Genomic DNA, 16,064 nt, shown 5'->3' with positions numbered 1-16,064 from the left:
GTGAGGAGCCCCAGGGCTTTGCTGGGTCCCCAGACAATATTTGTTGAATGGTCCAATGAAAGAATGGACTTTATTTCTCTTTGAAAATGTAGAATCGTTAAGTATATGTAGAAAGGTGTGTGGTTTTGACTATTTCAAAATAATGTAGGAAGTTCCGGAGTTTGGGCTCTGACAAAGACAAGTGGGACCTCTAACCTGGTATGCCTGTGGTGATCTGAAACAGTGAGAAGGGGCAAAAGGACTGGCAGCTGACCCCTAAGGTCACTCCCTTGTCAGGCGCAGCAGGCAGGGGAATGAAGGAAGCATCAGAATGGGTGGAAGGTTACTAAAGATCTGGAAGCCCCTCGTGATGCCAACTCTGCCTGGACCACTACTGCCACCTCATCCCTGCCTGGCTGCAAACCTGCTGCTTTTAGGCAGTTCTGTCAGATGGTTGCCTCCCACTCCAGTGGAGAACAGATAACAGACAGTGTTGAAATGCGAGCTTCCAGGTCCATAAAGAAGAGAAAGGCTTCCTGAAAGCCACACTGGGGCTTAGTCATGGCCTTAGGTGGGAACACAGCAGACAGTGGAGAGCCAGTCTCAGAGGTTCAGCTGAGGCAGTGGAGGCAGGGATGCTCCTGTCGGAAGGCTCCTGTGTCCTGGGGCAGAGTGTGGGTTAGTGAGAGCCAGGATGAGAGCAACATGGAGTGTACTTGACCCATCCTCCGGCTGTCTCGATGTTGGCAGGCACCAGGAGGGGCAGAGCTAGAGCATAACGGATTTGGCAGAGTTAACCCAGAAAGGGGAAGGAACCTGAAGCATTTCATAGGGATTCTGAGCTGGGACAACATGGTCATTCATGCAGACCCCTCCATGATGGTTACTAAACAAATCTATCAAATATGAGCATGAAGCCTTTAATGTTGTTTCATGCATTGAAAACTGTTTTGCGACTTGGTATTCTTCCTGTTTTTACTCTGAGGAGATTTTGGTTGTTGTTTATGTGACACAGCGTGGTCACCTTGACCATTTCCAGTACCCCCTGATCCTTTTCTAGCTGTTTTCTGTGACTGCTTTTGTAGTTTTGTCACATGTAATTATCTGTGATCTACATGTAGATTTTCCTTTTAAACGTAGAGTGAGAGAGTGAGCTGGTGGTTTGTTTCTATTTATCAGCACTCAATGACTCTAGGAAGAGGAGAGAAGCATTTTTGGTGCTGAAGTTCTTGATACCTACATATAATCTGACTCTAGCCTGCCTATTCAGGCTAGGTATTTAACCTGAAGTAGTAGCCTTCTTTCTGACTCTTATTACAGATAAAGGCTGGAGCACTGAGTCCCTTGGAAGGGCAGAGGCAGGGACACCTGGTTGTGAATGTGTTTTATCCTGTCACTATATGTGGACACTTGTTTCTGAACAATTAGAACCATAGCCAGACAGGCTTTTGAAAGTAAACTATAATAGGGTATATTTATAAATTATTTTAAGCAAGTTGTTAATCTGTGCCAACTATTATATGTTGCTATTCCTGATATCAATGATGACTGTGTTGGGCTAATTTTCTGAGGAATTGGCCAATGATTAGAAGGCACAACAAACAAAGTCTAGACTGTGGAAATAATGAATGCAGTTAAGAAAGGGCCTTTCTGCCCGTGCTGCTACTCACCACTTTCTTTATGACACACGTTTCTTGCCTTCTCACTTTCTTATGTATAAAGCAGAATTATATGGCATCATTGTTTAGGCAAAGTGAGTGTATATTTGAGAGCATCGTATGAGTTTGCTCTTGGCAGTGGTGTGAGATTGCTGATACGTGATTCCAAAACTGGGAGCTCAGGTGAGATTAAGGGCAAACAGCAAAGGAAAAAGCACCACAGCAGGGCTTATTCCAGCCAGTGCTTATGGGGTGTCAGTCAGTCCAGTGCTTACGGGGTGTCAGTCAGTCCAGTGCTTACGGGGTGTCAGTCAGTAGCTTCTGAATCAGTTGAACCTGGGGGGCGGGCAGAGAGCACTGTGGAGGGAGGAATGGGTGGCAAACACTGCCCACTTCATGGTGGACAGAAAGCCTAGAGGGACTATGAAAAGGGCCCTTAGTGGCCCATCTCCTCTAAGAGGCTCATCCTCCTGTATTTCATCCCCTCTCTGTAATATCGTCCTGTGTTGAAGCTACCAAAGGACTAGGCCAGAGCATCCAGGAGGAGCAAGCTCAGAGAAATTATATCTGCTTAATTTGTTTTTAGGTTGAAACGTAGGGGTTTTGTTCTTGAAAATGTGGTGGTACAGGACTCTCTTGAAAACAATCACATACTTAAGTAAAGGGAACATAGGATTTAAATCTCTGGAATCAGGCACCTGTCACTGTGACCTTAATATCTTCATCCCATACCTGAAACTCTAAGGTTGACCACAAGCACATTATAGTGAGGTCTAAATGTAAGAAATCCTCCCATGAGACGGCCCTGAGCTTCTTATCTCACAAAGCATTTGACATATGGTGTGGTGAAAGGGAGGCAGGAGAAAAGATAATGCACTTGGGCCCACCTCTCCCCATTGCAGGGTGGAGTCAGTGTTCTCTGAAGTGTGAAGTATTAGGTAGTATGTGTGTCCAGGGATCATGGGGCAGCTTTCAGAGCTGCTGCTCTTCAATTTCCCCATGCATTTTGTTGTTGTTACTGTGATAATAGCTTAGGTTAGGGGCAGAACAACACACACACACACACACACACACACACACACACACACACACACACACACACACACCTTGTTTCAAATCAACAGAGAATTTTTTCACAGTTCTGAGAAGAAAATCAGGGGAAATTTTTTGAGAAAACAAATTATACTGTTGATTTGACTTGTGTTACCAATGCCCCAGTTCTTGCTTTGTCAAGTGTATCTAAGTGACTGCTGCACCGTAAAAATATTTTATAGACACTTAGTCTTATCTGTCACTAAAAGGGAAGACTGTTTTTCCCAATTCTGGGGTAAGCATGCTTTAATGTAGGGCTGCAAGATAGCATCTGTGCACTATTTCCTTTAATGGCTTAGGAAGAGGAGGATGGCCAGTCATTCTTTGAGAGAATTGCCTCTCCTTCGATTGCCTTTGAAATGCAAGAAAAAAACAAAGATCAAGATCTGTGAGGAATGCAGAGTCGGATTTCAAAATGAGGAAATAAAGACATGTGCCCTCTGCCCCACGTCCTCACAATCATTAATGGACAGTAGAACCTGGAAAAGCATAACTGTTTCAACAGTAGGGCCTGGCATTAACACCCCTTTCCTCTGCTGGAGCCACACTCAGGGTCCATGTTCCTCACGGAGGTAGTCAGGTCCAGTGCTCTACATTGACCATGTCAGGACCGTGAGCCTAGAGGACCTGCAAGGGTGTTTCCTGGCTGTCCTCAGCTGTTGGCGGTGACAACAGTACTGTGCTAAGATCCCCATCTCTGTTGCAGAAGAGGAGAGGAGTGGTTTATTCCCTGTGTTCTCCATGCAGTGGACTATATTTCATATTTCCATTTTGCACGCTTCTGTAGATTTGTCACAGAGCCTTCAGAGAGTGTTTATGAGATGAACATACTCTAGGCTGGAAAGGAGTTTTCACTTTTACCCAGAGTTGAAAACTCTCTGGGGGCTGGGACACAGCTTAGTCTGTGGAGCTCACATGGCTCCCCACCCTGGAGGTAAGTTTGTTGTCTTTATTGTTTTGAAGTGTGTGTGTGTGTGTGTGTGTGTGTGTGTGTGTGTGTGTGTGTGTGTGATTTAGTTACTTAGTTCTGTTTTGGCTTTGTTGATTTATTTACTTAAAAGCACTGCACCCTTCCAGAGGTCCTGAGTTCAATTTCCAGCACCAACATGGTGGCTCATGACCATCTGTCAGGCTTTGTTGATTTTAATAGGTGTATTCTGAAGTTATTGGGAAGACTAGTGTCAATGAAAAACAAATATATCGCTCCTTGAGGTGACTCGGAACATGTCTCACTTTTTTTCTGAGTGCATTTTCATTTGTATTTTGCAGCAAATGGTTTGTCGCTGTTAACATCATTTATTAACATTATCTCAAAAGCAGAGACTTCTGTGGTCTCTTAAGTTCTGGTGGAAAGGGAAATGACCAGGTGGAAGGATGGAACACTGGTGTGAGCTGCGGCAGTGGAGAGTGGTAGTGGTCCATTTTGAAACACAGCTTCCATATGCATCCAGAGAAATATACATAGATGCTCTGTGCCACATGAAAGTTAGATTCCAGCTATTTTCCTGGGACTCATGTGCACACACGTTTTGTTTCACAAGCCTTGTCCCAAGCAGTCACTGTGCACCACATGAATACACAAGGGTGATGGAAATGAGGCAAGCCATGCTGATTTCACTAGACTTGGGAGTTGCTATAAGGTCTGGTGCACACTCTCAAAACCTGACCACTTTCCTGGCCTTTCCTTCCAGATGCTGCACAACAAGCATGTGATGGTCCGTGTGGGAGGAGGCTGGGAGACCTTTGCAGGCTACCTGCTGAAGCATGACCCCTGCCGCATGCTGCAGATCTCCCGTGTGGACGGCAAGACATCCCCTGTCCAGAGCAAATCCCCAACCCTGAAGGACATGAACCCAGATAATTACCTGGTGGTCTCTGCCACCTACAAGGCTAAGAAGGAGATTAAATGAAACTCATCTCTGAAAGAGGACTCATGCAATGGCCTGTGTCCATTCTCCAGTGTAGTCAGTGTAGTTCACATGCTCTGAAAAACCACACATCATCAGTAGGAAAATACTCAAAAGGTAGCACTATTTATTTTTAATGCATCTGTAGAACTTTGCCTATGGAGAAAAATTCTAAACTCAATGAAATCAGACAAATTGTATGCAAATCACTATTTCTTGATATGTGAACAAATCACGTTTAGAACAAACCTTGTTAGGAACTAAGTACTAGGTACTGCCATTGAAGGTGATCATGACTAGGAGACTATATTTACATATATGGGTAGATCAACAGAAAGTGCCTGCTATATGTCTGTGAGCTAAAGCACCCCAGAAACTTTTATAATGGCGGGATTTTATAGCTATTTTTTACAAAATGACAATGTGATAATGTGCTACTAAAATTGTCTGACAGAACTATATATAGTACAAAGTTTCCTCAGCCATAATACTTAACTGGAAAGGCCACTTCAGAGATGTTTACATTGACTTGGAAGATTGCCTTAAAATTCATCTCTGATCTCTGACCAAACCAACCTCTGGGGTACTTTTGGATGTTGCCTGTGCAGCCCCTTAGGAGTATCCAGTACCTTTCACACACAGAGAGGCTGTGTTTAGGATGATCACTTAGTGAAACGCACATGCCTAAGCTAGCACACATCCACATTCCGATGTGTGGACCACACAGCCAAAAGTTCATCCACCTTGTGACTTTATTTCAAGCATTTTCTTACTAAGAATATATATCTTTAGTTAGTCTTATTCTGCTATGCCGTCTCATGAAGTAAATTCATGTAGTGAGTGATGTTACAGACTTGTATACCCAGGACAGGGCTGTATTGTATCAATGAACAGCAAGATATTGTCCACACTGATTTAAAAATTAAAAACAAAAGGTTAAAAAAAACCCCACACATTATCTGTCTCTGTATCAGCGCTTCACTCCTAAATAAAGTTAATCTTCAAAACTACCAATTCCCCAGCAAATGTGAGGAGTGTCAAGTTACGGCTGTGTAGAGAATCTGTACATGGGAAGGGGAATCAGGGGGTGTTTGTTCACAGTAGCAAATAATGTTGACTTGAAATTCTTTGAAATGGTGGAGTAGACTTACTTCACTATTTTCAAACAAGAAAATCCATCTTCCTTGCTGCAAAACCTCAGAGAAAGCATCTGTATGTCATATGACCAACGTAGTCGACTATCCAACCCATCTATGCATGACGAGCTCTTTAGTAGGTATGGTGTATGTCAGTGGTACTAGGAAGCTGCCATGAGTTTACAAAAGCATTTCAGTGAGAAACTAAAAATGAAGAAAGCCTCCAGCTCTTGTGCCAAGTAAGATGATCTTGATAGAACAGATAACATTGCTGTCTTTGGAAACATACATTTTAGTCACTCAATATTATCAATTAAAATCAACACTAAATTTTGCATCGTTATTGACATTCTCCACAACTTTCTCCTGCATTTAAATTTTTCTTTCAATAATGAAAATTTAAAAGTGTGGCTTAGGAAAAAGAATATATGAATCTCAGAGTATGAGTTATTGTTTGGTCATCCCTATGGTCAGTTCAGTATGGTTTTGCTGAGATAAAGCCAAAGTGCCCTCAAAGCTGTATTTCTTTCTGCAGACTTCAGGAAAGAATCCATTTCTTGCCCTTTTGACCTTCCAGAGGCAAGCTACAGTCCTTGGCTCATGGTAGCAACACGGCATGACATTACTTAGACCTATCTCTCTACATCTAAAAGTCTTCAGCTCCTAAGAGTCTCTGTGATTAGATCAGTTCTGCCTAGGGTTAACCTTTTAAAATGCCTTATTAAGGCAAAATGACTCAGAGTGATAAGGTTAGGGAATGACCATACTCGGGGGACCTGGAGGATTATTAGGTGTATATGATACCCACTGAGGTCTTTCAAGTGTGTCGAGACTGTGTTCAAAACTGACATTGAGGACTTGCTGCTAGCTGATCCATACCAATAGGGATATAGAAAACTAGGACTGCACCCCAAAGGACATGATCAAATATAGATGTCTCTTACTGAACTGTGAAGACTTAGGAGGTCTGCACCAGTTTCTTAGCTAGGGTAACATACAAGAAAAGATGATAGGGCAGAGATAAGGATTAAAGATCCGACTATTCCTGTAACCCTATGGAGAGCAGCGTCCAAATAAACAAGCAGAGACAAGGCCAATGCCAGGCGGCAGCACAGCCTCTAAGAGACATGCTGAAGTATGGAGGGCAGCAGACTTGTACAGTACCTGCACCCGAGTTACTAGAAAAAATTCACATGTTCATTTTCACCATCAATAAATGTGCAGTGGGAATTCTTTGATATCTTCATTGAGTATTGCTTTGTGGTTAGCTAAAACAACAGGCACAGGATAAATATGCAGAAGCTTCTACCCACCTATGTAGCTCAAAGGTAGGAATATTATAAGAAAAATTCCCCAGGTTGCAGTGCTCGCTTGATAAGTCGCTGGACAATTTATCACTAAGAAGAAAATTTCTCTTTCTTCCATTAAAATACTACATAAGTCAAAGGCAGTATCATGAACGCAGCCAGTGCTCTTCAGGATCTAATATAAGTGGCACACACAGGATAAAGCCTTCATGTCTGTTTAGTTTTTAGCCGGTGATAGTCACGTTCTGATGCAATGTCTGCATAAACCAGAAAAGGAAGAATGGGACAATAAAAAGCCACGTTGGAGAACTTAGACTTTGGGTTGTGACAACAAATAAAAAAACGACTTCAAAGGCCTGCTGTACATACCAGTGGCTTTTATAGGTAGGTTTGTGTTAATGGTGCTGTCTTTTATGTTTAATGATTGGTTTTAGAAAATTAATATATAGGGGCTTATTACCATATCTGAGTTAAGTTACACTGTGTGTGTGTGTGTGTGTGTGTGTGTGTGTGTGTGTGTGTGTGTGTGTGTGGAGAGAGAGAGAGAGAGAGAGAGAGAGAGAGAGAGAGAGAGAGAGAGAGTAATGTATGAGGAAATTTGAGGTTTTTACTTAGATAATTAGAAAAGAAACTTGCAACTGGTAACTGGTTAATATTCTGAGAATAGCAGACCATAAAATACTTAGCTCTAAATAGGATCCTCCCCCCCCTACCCCTTAAGGCTCATGGATCACCATGAAAAAGGGGCAGAACAATTGTAAGAGAAAGGGGTGGTGTTGAAGACAAGGAAACTATTTTCTGGACAGAGCAGGGAAATTGCATATAAGAAGTTACAGCTTCTATGACACTATCCATGAGATCTGTGCAAGCTCAAGTGAGACAAAATCCAAGCAAGTTGTGAGATGTGAGCACAAAGTCCCACCCTAAACAGATGTTGGGAGAAGAGGAGTCAGTTTTAAGAGTGACTTTTGGTCACTCAGCCTCCAGGGCAGCCCCCACAACCAACAGTACCTGGGTAGCACGACTGGACTCTATGGTTAACTTAAAAAAGGAAAAAATGAGGACATGAAGTTGAGTGGATAGGAGCTGGAAGTGGACCTGGGGGAGATGTATATAATAAAAATACATTGTGAAATTCCCGAAGAATTAATAAAAATATTATTTAAAAAGAAGCATATCCCTTTTCTCTCAAAACAGGAGGGAAGCACATGCACCTAATTCTTGCCAATACGTTAAATTATACACTTTATTCAAAATTGACAAGGTATATTTTCATCTTCCAAGGACACAGTATAATTCTTAACAGTGAAAATAAGCGAAATTTCTGGGTAAACAAATTCAAGTTTTATGTCAAATTTTCATGGTTCTAGGGATGATGTGCAGAGCCCCTTTACAGCTCTTTCCTTTTTCATCTAAAAGCAAGAGTAATAACAACATAATAACATTTCTTCTCTACAGGATGAGCAACATGGCTCCTCCAGCAGTCATTCGTTAGCTTTCCATTACTAACCCGAGAATGGATGTGTCCCTAACTGTGAAGACAGCTCACAATTTCTTTAAGATGGAGTAGAAACATTTTACTTAAAGACATGGCCAAAGGGAACTTTTATATAGGAAGGTATATGTATGCTCATATACTCAAAGACAATGCAGAATACATAATATTGGGCTCAAAATATATTAGAAAACTAATAAATCACATTCTAGATATAATCATAACACAAACTAGATAAAAGATCTATTTACAGATGTTTCTGAAACATGCAAGCAGTCACAGAGACCTTCTGTAATGATATATGTAACTCTTTTATCATCAGCTATATCAGTCTCAGAATTACGATTAAGACTGAAGCTTGCATACATTGGTTACCATTTTGCATCTGATAGTTTTTCTTAGGTTTTAGCAACTTGGCCATAACATTTGGAAGCTACATTCAATGTTATGTTTTGTTATTTACACCTTAAATAATAGAAAACTCACCTCTACATTACTATCCATAACATAAGCAAATTGTTTAGATGTATATGATTTCTAATAGCCATTTCCTAGTTTCTTATCAAGCATCCTGTTTCCTCTTTTCACTCACATTAATGAGATTCAAGTCACCATTTAGTCCCTGTGATATGTCTAGCCTTGGGGGAAGTCTGAGCACATTATCATATCTGTGCGGTGGGCCACAGACATACACATGGCCTCGGAACAGCAGAGGCAGCCAGCCAGCAGCTGCCAGAAGCAGTGTATTCTAGTTATCCCAAGCAAGGAGTAAACCTGTATGTCACTTGTCCTCCAGAGTAGGGAAGCATGCCATTAGGTAATAAATGCAGCACCAGCCACTGAACCAAGCCTTCTCTTTGCATAAGCCACGTTCTTAGACAAAGGGAAGAGAATGTGATGTCGGTGCTAACAGGAGGAAGGCTTCCGATGAAGGCTGCTGTGTGCTGCCCCTCTTCCCATTCAGCTGAGACAGCCTTCCTATGTCAAAAATATTACTTATGAAAATGAGCTAAAAATTACTTCTATACTTTAAATTACTTCAATCCTCTCAAAAATTACGTCCAATCGTCAACTTACTGATGATGATGCTGTCACTGTCATTTATGAGGAAAACCGAGCTGATGCAATTCTGTCTTGCCTAGCTATTCAGGAAACATTCTGAATGACAGGAAAGTAATACTCCAGTCATTGTGAGACCTATATTATAGCTCCGATTCTTTCAAAAGAACATGTGTGGCACCCTGTCGGATACCTGTGAGAGGGAAGAGGAGCCACCCGCTCAGCTTCTCTTTAAGGCTGTGACTGGGCCTAGTTCACTGAGGTTCTTGACTGGCTAGAATCTACAAATTCTAAGGCAGGGACCAGATGTTGGCACTGAATGTCTTGGCAACCGTAGCAGCCGCCTCGCACACTTACATCTTGCCTTATTACACAGTAAGAAGAAAACAAGTCACAACGTCATAAATCAATTGTAATTAATGGAGATCCGCACACCTCTGGTCTGACTCCCACATCAAGTTACCTCCTGATACTTCCATACTTTGACAGGCTTGTACTTTCCAAGTACAGGCCTTACATATTTCTCTTTCATACTTTTATTGGTAACACCATGTCTGTATAGATCTTACAATGATTCTTTAATAAATACAGAAGAATAAAAATGCTTGGGAAATTTGGACAGATAAAGTATCCCTCATCATTTTCAACCTCATTCACGGTTGGCCTCATCCCTTCACTACACAGACTTTCATGCGTCTAGGACTGAGCTGACGTCCTCCTGACATGTTTAATGTGATATGCCTTAGGTACAGAAAATAAATTAGCAGAGTCAACATTTGCCTACAAATATTCATTTCTTAGTGGGTTATAAAAATAAAACTTCCTTTGCCTGAAGTCCTTCAAATGCATCTTCAGGATTTTCCCTGATGATCAATCAGCTTAAAGGCACTAAATCTGGGAGCTGAAGTCTTCCTGTCTAGTGAGAGAGAGACCTCAGGCTGTACCACATGACTCTAGGGAGCAGGGCTACTTATAAAGCAGAGGTATGGGAGCATACTCAACACTGGGGTTAAATGTAGGACCACGACACGCCATGCATGTATACCTTTTGGATCCATATTTTAACTACAAAAACTGCAAAGTTACTTCCTGCGAAAGAGAAAATAGATGTAGGCAAAGTTGAATAGAATGAAAAGTGGGCTATTTAGTAAGTTTGGAAATAAAAATATTACCAATATCTTTGTATATTTAGTATATTTAGTTTTAGGATCACACTAAAGGGCACTAATGATACAGTCTGACTCTTTGTAAAGAGGAGGCATCAGCTGAAATCCATCGGCGGCAGATGCTGGAGTTGGTGGCAGGATTCTCCCCCAGGTAGAATATGCTTCATGACACTGTCCACTAAAAAATAAGTGAAAATATATAGGCATCAGTACGTTTTCATTTAAGTTATGGAATGGTAGTCTAGTTGACAAACAAGAAATTATGGGAATGCAAAAAGGACTTTTTGTAAATTGCCATGAATAATCCAATTTTATATTACAGACAAGAGTCTGAAGAATTAAATATACAGACAGGACATGTTTTTGAGCATATGATAAAATGGTTGCCTTGCATGGACTCTGTTCTCTTGAATGGACATCTCTGTTCTCTGCCCGAGGCTTCCTCGATGTGCTGGGATGTTACATCCTGGAACGGGGTTGGGGAGTGGCCAGAAGAACTGGTATCTTGCTACTGGATTTCTTCCAGTTCTGGAACTACATCAGTCATGTTGTCCCCAAGAAATAGGGCCCAGAGTGTGCTACTTTCCAGTGGCCCTCCTCGGAAAGGGCCTGGCCCTTGGAAGTTGTCCTGACCCAGAAGCTGTTCCCAGATTTCTGTGTTGTCCCATAAAGCTTGCCCATAAGTAACAAACCCATGCCATAGACCTTTGCATATGTGAGTGGCTGTTCACCAGACTGAGAGGCTGGCAAACACAGAGCCTGCCTCATGAGCTACGGCCCAAACACTCAACACAGTCAAGGGGAAAACAGCACCAATAGAGCCAAAAAATGAAAACAAAAAACAAAAAGGGAATCCTTTCTTCTTGAGCTGGACCCAATAAAGAGTAGTTATTAAATAATTTGTGATAAGATCTTGCCCTTTCTTGAGTGAGAAAATACTCTATTTGTTGTTGTTTTTAGCAAAGTTTATGAAGTCTGTGATAAGTCTTAGAAAATCCTCCAAGTAAGGACAATAAATATTCAGTTTCTAAGTACTACTTTCAAACTGTATCCAAAAAATATTTAGTGCTAAATATTTGTAATCATTATACCTTTACAAAATTAAGGATAGGAGTTAACTGACTTCCATATCACAGGATTTATTTGAAGCCTAAATACTGTGTGTCTTTGTCTGCAAAAACGAAGCGCAGGGCTAGAGAGAGAGCTCTGTGGTACATAGCGTAGACTGCTCTCCTGGAGGGCCTGAGTTCGTCCTCAGCATCCACACTGGGTGGTTCACCACCTCCTGTAACTCCAGCTCCAGGTGATCTGGAGGCTCTCTGGCCTCTGTGGGTATCTGCATTCACCTGACATACCCCTCCCTGCATGTACACATGTAATTAAAAATAATAAAATAAACATTTAATGATGTGGCAGTCTACAACACATTTGGGATATAGTCTGCGTTATTTAGGGTTTTTAAACAGTTCTCTACTTAAAAGTTTCTTTTAAGACTAGTGTTAATACAACATTGGAAATTCTCAATCTCCATGTTCTACTCCAGCCTCAGGGACACGTCATATTCACAGGCACAGCCCTGGCTGAGACCTCAACACTGCACTTTGACTACTGCTCTTATATTAGCATGTCCTCTGGCGGGGCTGTGAACCCTGGCGTGGTCATTACGCCTCAGAGCACCATCCCATCCATGCCACTTCTGGGGACAGGCAGATAATGGGGAGGAAACATTTTCCTCATCCTAAGAATCTTCCTGGCCTATTAGGTCCTCCAGGCCATGCACAGAACAAGGAGGCACTGGAGGACCAAGCCCCTGTCTATGCTGTGTTCCTGTTCCTGTTATTCCGGAGGCCCTAACATATTTTTTTTTTTAACTTCTCCACGTAAGCTCTGGCCAGATGGCTACAAGGGACGGACCCACTCTCTGAAGCTGCTGCTTAGAGTGGCCAGGACTACCACACAGTGGGCAGCATTGGAGCACTGGGAGATGGCTCATTCCCTTTGAGAAAACCCTACAGCTACTTTGCAGCTTGATGCTCACGACAGTTTACTATGGAAATCAGACAGATTTCGTAAGAGAAACAGCACAAAAAGAGAAAGGATAGCCCTGGAAATGGTTTTGGCTCTGCGCTTCTTTGAGAAGTCTCATGTTGGAGTAACATGAGACCTACAGGTAACACGAGGCCTAGTATCTTTGCAATCTACAAGCTTCAGAATAGAGAAGCTTCAGATTTAAGAAAGCCTTGAAGAGCAAAAAGTAGGCTTGCTAGGCTATCACATGTGAAATAAATGTTTTCTTAATTCTGACTCATCCTATATTGCTTTTTTTTGATATATTGTTGATTAGCATTACATATAAAACTATTAAGATACTGTGCTAATAAAGAAAATCTATGATTTCTTTTTTAAAGAAAGAAAGCAAATCTATTCTCATAATATCAAAATAAGTAAACCCTTCCTCTAGCCTCTGCTCCGTGTTTTCAAGCCACTGGAAGCCGGGCATTCCCAGGGGAGGGACTGAATGGACTGCCTTGGGGTACTCACTCTAAGTCCCCCTGCTGGTGGCCCTGATGTTTCCATCTGCTTTTCTAATTGTTCTTTCTTCTTTTTCTTTGCCTCCACCGACTGGATATCCAAAATTCCCCGAGATGCCGCCTTCAAAAGATTCAACAAGGGGTGATTACAGGGAGAAACAGAAGTATCTGCTCTACTTTTCGCTTTTCCTTGAGGGGCGGGGAGTTGTTTGCTATGGCAACCTTACAGAAAGCACAGCCATTTCTTCATTCCTCATAGCATAGCAGGGTTATCCCGAGGAAGAATGCCATTGCAAGACAGGCTCAAATGCAAGGTCCATCTGGGGATGTTTTCCCCAGAAAATGATGCAAATGCGTGCAGTTCACCGGTACTCGGACATCATTTCCCCGAGTGGTTATCTTTGCGTATGGAACTGTGTGTGCCATCAGGCATTCTGCCTTTAGAGCCTGGGAATAGGACAGACACCTGCAGAAAGTAAACTGAACTCTTTATCGCAGGCAAATTACTGTACTCTCACCTCCTTTTGCCTTCTTTCTGCTGCCTCTGCCAGCTTTGCTCTTTTCTCTTCCTAAGAAAAGAAATGACATGTTTCAAGGGAAAAGTCAAACAGCACGGACCCCTTACACACCATTACTTTAGAGGGCAACAAAAATAATAATTTACAAGTCGAAACGTTTTGTAAAAGTTTAGTATGGGTGCAAATGACCTCACAAAAAAAGGCGCTGTAAGAGCCCACTCAGATGTGCTGGAACTATCGTTCCAGATGTTAGTTATGTGAGGGACTGTAAGTAGGATTGCTGGATCCACGGGGATAGCCTGAGCATTCAGAAAATAAACAAGCTAACCTGGAATTCTATCAATATTGCAATATTTATTAAATAGTTGACTTTCTGAATTCCATTCTCTAGAACAGCAAACCAAACTAGCACATGTGACAATAAATACCTTGTCCTACAGAATACTTACTTCTTGTAACAGTGGGGACATGTTTTTTAAATGGTGTTTAAACTATAAGAATAGGAATATAATTTGAAAGTTAGTTAAAAAGGAGAATGACGAAGGCTGGACTTTAGGGGAGACATTTAGAAGCAATGAGCCTATCTCCCTGTGTACCATGGGGAAGAGAAAGAAGAGAAACTCAGAGGCACTTGACCCACTTCTGGAACACATGTTCTTTTCCTATGCCCTTTACTTCTTATTTATAAAGTCTTTAGATATATTGAGACAATGAATAGCATTCTCTTGAGGTGTGGCTTTAACCATTCCTTCTCCACCAAGTACACACATTCATCGATCACAATGATTGCGGCCAATTTTTCCAGACACTAAGAACACAGCAAGAAATGCAGACACCCATGCATACGAAGCTTGACTTTTGATTAATGCATGGAAACAAATGTAAGCAAATACACAAACATGTAGCTGAAGGGAGTAATCACTCAGGAAGAGATATACTAATCTTGGTGGATAAGGAATAGGAGGGAGGCTGCTGGACATAGAGCAAGTTTATTTAGGTGGTCAGGGAAATCTTAGGTGCCAAGTGGCCCTATGGTTAAGGGCAGAGAATGGGAAAGCAGATGCCATAACAATTGCTGGCAGAATGCTATTTTTTTCTCATAACCTAAATAAAGTTAACAGCATTTTTAAACAACAGCAGCCATAAAGGCAAGTTGAACGTATTAAACAGTTACTTTAGTATCTATAACCTAGTGGCTAAGGGATTAACATATTTCCCTAAATCCCTCATTTCTACAACTAATCTTTAGCTACCCCGAGAAGAAGTGATGTTAAAAACATGTTAGATTGTTATATTATCAAGTACGTGTAAAGGATATTAAAATAAGAATATTGTTATAGCATAAGGCCTGCTTAGATTAGGATAAAAAAAAGACTGTCTTCACATAAAATTATCCCAAATACGGCACTACTGGGAATCTACACCTAAACGTACTCCTCGTTTGTGTGGGATTCAAACCAGCTGTTAAAAACTGAGTAAAGGGAAGACGCGGCTTAATTAAATATCCACTAAATGGCGAGGGGAGCGGCGCGTCCAAGACCTTCCAGGTACAGCTGGTACAGACAGGAGAAGAGACACATGTCAGCAGTCCCTCGGAACAGGTCAGTCCCAAACTCTCACAACCAAGGAGGGTCCTTAGGACAACCTAGGGGAGGGTCTGGAGGTCCGGCAGGTGCACCTTCCCTCTGACTGCACTGCAACGGCCGCCGCGAGCAAGACTTGCACGGGGAGACCGGCTACTCACCGGGCTCGGGGATGGCGGTGCGGACTCCGCGGGACAAGGGAAGCACAGCCCCATGGGGGACGCAGGCACCCTGGGCCGGGAACCCGAATCCTGGCTGGGGGGCTGCAGCAGGCCCCGCCCAGCAGCAAGCCCCGCCCCCACCTGACCTGCTGCAAAGCTCGGCCCCGAGCGGAGACGGGCCTCGCAGTAAGACCCGCCCCACCTGAGGAGCCAGCCCCACCCCGTCCGGAGCACCACCACAAGCTCCGCCCAACTTTAAGCCCCACCCCTGCCCTGCCTGAGGTAGACCCCGCCCTAATCGACTTAGCAACAAGCCCCGCCCCTCCGGGCCTACGGCAAGCCCCGCCCCCAGTGCCAACCAGCTCTGCCCGACCCGGCGGCAATCCCCTTTCATCCGGTCCAACATCAAGTCCCGCCTCCTCCACAAACCCCACCCAATGGGGCTTAACAGCAACCCAACCCAGGGATTGCT

The 16,064-nt window shown here is 42.7% G+C and overlaps 2 protein-coding genes across 6 annotated transcripts in view; one reads left to right on the top strand and one right to left on the bottom strand.

The window, feature by feature from the left end:
* Gas2 (growth arrest specific 2) overlaps positions 1-5,646 on the top strand; it is a 112,324-nt gene extending 106,678 nt beyond the window's left edge. For all 5 annotated transcript variants that reach the window (XM_032893531.1, XM_032893530.1, XM_032893534.1 and 2 more), the window contains one exon: positions 4,421-5,646. In XM_032893531.1, the coding sequence (XP_032749422.1) occupies positions 4,421-4,639 (219 nt within the window). In that variant the 3' untranslated portion in view covers positions 4,640-5,646. The remainder of the gene's footprint in view (positions 1-4,420) is intronic.
* A 2,654-nt stretch (positions 5,647-8,300) lies between these two features.
* Svip (small VCP interacting protein) lies at positions 8,301-15,803 on the bottom strand. The gene is made up of 4 exons (XM_032893528.1): positions 15,593-15,803; positions 13,849-13,899; positions 13,341-13,451; positions 8,301-10,977 (listed from the first exon to the last, which is right to left on the bottom strand). The coding sequence occupies exons 1-4, from the start codon at positions 15,644-15,646 to the stop codon at positions 10,963-10,965; spliced, it is 231 nt and encodes a 76-aa protein (XP_032749419.1). The 5' UTR covers positions 15,647-15,803; the 3' UTR covers positions 8,301-10,962.
* Positions 15,804-16,064: the final 261 nt, after the last annotated feature.

Source organism: Rattus rattus, chromosome 2 (genome assembly GCF_011064425.1).
Source record: "Rattus rattus isolate New Zealand chromosome 2, Rrattus_CSIRO_v1, whole genome shotgun sequence".
NCBI lineage: Eukaryota > Metazoa > Chordata > Mammalia > Rodentia > Muridae > Rattus > Rattus rattus.
Note: the sequence above shows the minus strand (reverse complement) of the source record. Positions and strands in the feature narration are given on the sequence as shown.

Excerpts from the sequence above, each read along its gene's own strand:
- Svip (XM_032893528.1), bottom strand. The coding sequence starts at position 15,646 with ATGGGGCTGTGCTTCCCTTGTCCCGCGGAGTCCGCACCGCCATCCCCG. Across the intron at positions 13,900-15,592 it reads CACCGCCATCCCCGAGCCCG|GAAGAGAAAAGAGCAAAGCT; the intron begins GTGAGTAGCCGG and ends TTCTTTTCTTAG. Across the intron at positions 13,452-13,848 it reads CAGAAAGAAGGCAAAAGGAG|GCGGCATCTCGGGGAATTTT; the intron begins GTGAGAGTACAG and ends AATCTTTTGAAG.